Raw genomic sequence first — 5,382 nt, forward strand, 5'->3', positions numbered from 1 at the left:
CGCTCCAGCTCTCCTGGAGCTCCTTTAGGCTCGGGAAGGGGCTCCAAGCTCTCCCTGGAGCTCAGGGTTTTCCTTGGAGCTGAATCCCATGGGATTTTCCTGCTGGAAAACAGAACCTCAGCCTGGAGCCATCCCAGCAGCTCCCAAGGATCCTGGAATGCTTTGGGTGGGAAGGGACCTCAAATCCCATCCCATTCCAACCCCGACCCCTCCCCCTATCCCAGGCGGCTCCAATCCCATCCAGCCTTTCCTTGGACACTTCCATGGACACTGCACTGACGGAGATGTCCCTGGAAGGTGTCACCTGCCTCAGGAGGGACAGCCACGGCCCTGGGATTTTCCAGGTGGTTCCCGATGTTCCAGAGCTCTGCCAGAGCCCGGCTGCCAGGATCATCTGCTTTTCCTTGTTCCAAACAGACCCAATCCCGGCTTCTTCCCACCCGGAGCTTTGGATTCGAGTGTTTACAGTCCGGTTTCCCTTCTGGATGCGGATCCTGGATCCGAGCTCGGCCCTGGCTCCCAGATTTCCTCGGCGCTGGGTGTGGTTTGCTGGCAGCTTCCAAGAACCACATCCCGCAAATCCGGGGCTGCCAGGGCTCTTCCCGAGGGACAAACCCAACCCAGCTCCAGAGTATCCCTATCCAAGGGCTGCCAGGGCTCTTCCTGAGGGAATAAACCCACCCTGGCTCCGGAGCATCCACATCCCCATCCCAGGGCTCAGGATCATCCCTATCCCAGGGCTGCCAGGGCTCTTCCTGAGGGAATAAACCCACCCTGGCTCCGGAGCATCCACATCCCCATCCCAGGGCTTCCAGGGCCCTTCCCAAGGGATGAAACCCAGCCCAGGTCTGGAGCATCCACATCCCCATCCCAGGGCTCAGGATCATCCCTATCCCAGGGCTGCCAGGGCTCTTCCTGAGGGAATAAACCCAGCCTGGCTCTGGAGCATCCACATCCCCATCCAAAGGCTGCCAGGGCTCTTCCCAAGGGACGAAACCCACCCTGGCTCCGGAGCATCCGCATCCCTATCCCAGGGCTTCCAGGGCTCTTCCTGAGGGATGAAACCCACCCTGGTTCAGGATCATCCCTATCCAAGGGCTTCCAGGGCTCTTCCTGAGGGAATAAACCCAGCCTGGCTCTGGAGCATCCACATCCCCATCCCAGGGCTCAGGATCATCCCCATCCCAAGGGCTGCCAGGGCTCTTCCCAAGGGATGAAACCCATCCTGGTTCAGGATCATCCCCATCCCAGGGCTCCCAGGGCTTCCAGGGCTCTTCCCAAGGGAGGAAACCCACCCCAGAGTTGGGCTGGGGTGTCCCCTGGGGAAGGGGCCTGGAATTCCCTGCGATGGGGATGGGGATGCTCCGGAGCCGGGGTGGGTTTCCTCCCTTGGGAAGAGCTTCGACAGCCCTTGGATAGGGATACTCTGGATGTGGGTTGGGTGTCTCCCTCAGGAAAGGCCCTGGAATTTCCTGGGATGGGGATGTGGGTGCTCCGGAGCATCCCTACCCAAGGATTGTCAAAGCTCTTCCCAACGGAGACACCCAGCCCAGCTCTGGAGCATCCACATCCCCATCCCGGGAATGCCAGGGCTCTTCCCAAGGGAAACACCCAAATCAGAGTATCCCTATCCAAGGGCTTCCAGGGCTCTTCCCAAGGGATGAAACCCACCCTGACTCTGGAGCATCCGCATCCCGAATCCTGCATCCCGCATTCCGGGGCCACCAGGAATCCCAAGGGAACAAACCAACCCCGGCTCCGGATCATCCCCATCCCACATCCTGAGGCTCTTCCTGAGGGAGAAATCCCACCCCAGCTCCAGAGCATGACACCCCCACCTCTGTATCCCAGCTGGCAGAGAATTCCAGACTCCAAACCCTTCCCGGCCCCGCACCAAATCCCAGAATTTCAAGGCAGGGTTCAGAGAGGAAACCTGGGAATTTGGGGGGAACCTCCTGCCTTCAGCAGCCCCAGGTGCCCAGTAAATCCCAATCCCAAATCCCAGCACCCCACTGCATCCCAAAAATGCTGATCTGGGCAGGGGAATATCAGACAAGGGAATATTCCTCAGCCTCGGACTGGGAAGCTCCAAGCCAAGCCCACAAAAACAACGGGAATTGGGTTTTTTCCCTGAAATAAAATCAACTCTTCCCGTTTTCCTTTGGGCTTGGGCTGGAGCGGAACCGCCACAATTCCGTGGAGGAGAAATGGAGCAACCTGGGATGGGAGAATTCCCTGCCCATGGAATGGGATGGGATGGAATGTCCCTTCACACTCCAATGATTCCAGGATTCTGGGATGAAGGACGCTCAGAATCCGTTCAGAGGGATTTTTAGGGAAGTAAAAGGGAGGAAAAGGGAACAGAGACCCTTCCTGGAGTCCCGAGATCCCAAGTGAACCCCAGGGCTTTCCTTAAATCCCTTGGAGCCGCATCCCATGGGATTTGTGTGCCGAGAACCAGAACCGCAGCCTGGAGCCATCCCAGCGGCTCCATGGAATCCCAGACTCATGGAATGGTTTGGGTGGGAAGGGACCTTCCATCCCATCCCATTCCAACCCCGGCACCTCCCCCTATCCCAGGCTGCTCCAGGCCCTGTCCCACCTGGAATCAGGTTCTTCCAGGCATCTTTACAATCCCTGTCCATGAATCCCACCAGATGTCCCAGAATTCCGGCTGGGACCTCCTCTCCCGGGACAGGGCGAGGTTCAGGTCCCTCTGCTCATCCCAGTTTGGCCCCGGCATCCCTGGGAGGGATCTGAGGGACTGGGGCGGGAGCTCAGGTGGAACAGATCCCACGGGAAGGATGGAAAACTACCGGGAAAAACATTCCTTGAGGAAAAACCTTTGGGATCCGTGGGATTTTATCGTTATCGATCGATGATGAGAGGGAACAGCCTCAAGTTTTGCCGGGGAAAGCTCAGGCTGGAATCAGGAACGATTCCCTCATGGAAAAGGTCGGCCGGGGCTGGAATCCCCATTCCTGGAGGGATTCAAATCCATGTGGATGTGGCACGTGGGGACACGGGTCAGGGCTGGGAATGGTTGGACTCAAGGGGGGACCAAGGAGTTTTCCAACCTCAATGATTCCATGAAAAAGTTGGAGATCGGAGCCCCAACCTCAGGCTCAGAGGCTTTTTAATGGATTGGGAGGAGCAGGGACGGGGATGTAGGGAATGGGAATTCCCAGGTGCCACCTGAGCTCCATGCGGAAAACTCCGGCTCCAGGACGGAAAAGATCCCATTCCCACTGCTCCCAGTGTTTCCGTGGATTTTTGGCACTGACCCTTTCCCAACATCTTTTCCGAGGACGGTCACCTGCCCCAGCGGGATCCCAAACAATTCCTGGCCACACCCACCCCAAAACATTCCCGGGCAGGTTGGATGGGGCTTGGAGCAACCCGGGATGGTGGGAAGCGTCCCTATGGAATTAGGGACCTTTCCATGTCCCTTCCCACCCCAACCATTCCATGATTCCGTGCGCCTTTCCATGCCCCTTCCCCTTGGACGGGACACGGAGCTGGAGAGGAATTCCCAGCTCTGTGTCCATCTCCAGGAGCCCAAAAAGGGATTTTCCATAGGAAATCCAAGCCCTCCGGCATTAAAGGTGTCCATGAACATTCCCGGTTTTCCAAGGACCAACCAGCTCCAACACCTGAGGCTGTCTCCCTGCGATTCCCGGCTGGATGCGATCCCTTTATCCCACACCATCCCATGCCTGCGGTTTTCCAGCCGGGATAAACCCTCTGGAAAACCCCCAGCTCGAAATTCCAGGGCTCGGCCGCATCCAAATCCAGAGGCTTGGCTTAAAATTCCAAACCTCCAGAAAGCCACAAGCACGGAGCCGATTCCCCTCGTCCCTCTGCCTCCCTTTTCCAGGATTCTGGGTGACAGCCCAGGGGCCAAAGTGGTTTTCCTGCTGTTTTCCTGGAATCCCGCCAGTCCCGCCGCTCCGGGAGGTGGGAATTGGAAGATTCCCGAAGCCAGAGGTTGTTGTTGTTATTCCTGGAGCTGCAGCCCGGCCCGGGACCGGAGCTTGTCCCGAATCCATGGCATCCCTCGCTCCGGGATCCGCCGGCCAACAACAACAACATCCGAACAATGCGAGGCAAGGGATCGCTGGGAGAGGCCTCAAAATTCCGGCAAAATCTTCTCCGGCCTTTCCCACCCCTCGGAGAACACCAAGGGGAAATTTGGGATGGAAAAGGGAGGGGGTTCACATCCCTTCCCGCCATGGATAACGGGATAAGAGCTGGGAAGGAGGGATGGGAATGAGGAGCTGATCCATGGAGGTGGCGTTTCCCACCCATCAAGGGAAATCTTGGGATTGGGGATTAAACCAGGAATTTCCCAAATTTCTTCCAGGAAGACAAGGGAGGGGGAACAAGCCTGAGGCAGCGCAAATCCCACGGAATGTGTGTGCCGGGATGAGCTGGGTAATTCCCGGGGGCTGGGTGGGAATTCCAGGCATTCCCAAGGGGCTTCGCCATCCCTGCACTCACCAAAATTCGGGAAAGGGGGGGCAGGAGGCCTGGAATGTGCCAGGATAACGCCCTGCCTGCATCCCATCATCCTTATCCCAGGAAAAGCCAGCTGGGAACGGCTGACGGGAGGCAGTTCCCGAACCTCTCCCGAGCCTCAGCATTCCCAGGGCTCCACCCTCAAACCCTGCAGCAATTCCAGCCTCAGGGATTCCATCCCGGCCGCTCCTGATGCTCCGCACGGAGCCAGATCAGGCTCAAGCTCTTGATCCCAAGGAGCTCAGAGCTCCTTGGAGTTCTGCTGGATCCCGACTTTTCCTCCCCTGCATGGCCTGGAAAACCCTCCCGAGCCGGGATTCCAAGCCCATGGATGGATGCTCCTGGCTCTGGGAGCCTCCTGGGAGGAGCCGGCCCGGCCTCACCTGCCAGGATGAAGATTCCGACCAGGATGAGGAGCACGAGGAGGTAAAGTCCCACCACGGAATATTTCAGCGCCGCCACGGAGCCCATCCGGCCACAGCATCCCGAGGCCTTCATCCTCCGGCCGGGATCTGCGGGACAGAGCGGGACACGGGCTGATGGAGGCCTTGGAATGCTGCGGGAATGGTTGGGATCACCCCTGCGAGGGACGGGAGCAGCACCGGGGGCTCCATCCCTGGGAGTGTCCAAGGAAAGGCTGGATGGGATTGGAGCAGCCTGGGATAGGGGAAGGGGTCGGGGTTGGAATGGGATGGGATTTGAGGTCCCTTCCCACCCAAAGCATTCCGGGATCCTCGGGAGCCGCTGGGATGGCTCCAGGCTGGGGTTCCCAGCAGGCAAATCCCGTGGGATGCAGCTCCAAGGAAAACCCTGAGCTCCAGGGAGAGCTTGGAGCCGCTTCCCAAGCCTACAGGGGCTCCCGGA

General features: G+C 58.7%; 1 protein-coding gene across 1 annotated transcript in view; it reads right to left on the reverse strand.

Moving 5' to 3' along the window:
• SCARA5 (scavenger receptor class A member 5) overlaps positions 1–5,382 on the reverse strand; it is a 23,444-nt gene that overhangs the window by 13,183 nt on the left and 4,879 nt on the right. The window contains exon 3 of the mRNA XM_017735003.1: positions 4,902–5,030. Within this exon, the coding sequence (XP_017590492.1) occupies positions 4,902–5,030 (129 nt within the window). The remainder of the gene's footprint in view (positions 1–4,901; positions 5,031–5,382) is intronic.

The sequence above is a fragment of the Corvus brachyrhynchos genome, unplaced genomic scaffold (assembly GCF_000691975.1).
Source record: "Corvus brachyrhynchos isolate BGI_N302 unplaced genomic scaffold, ASM69197v1 scaffold420, whole genome shotgun sequence".
NCBI classification, from domain to species: Eukaryota; Metazoa; Chordata; class Aves; order Passeriformes; family Corvidae; genus Corvus; species Corvus brachyrhynchos.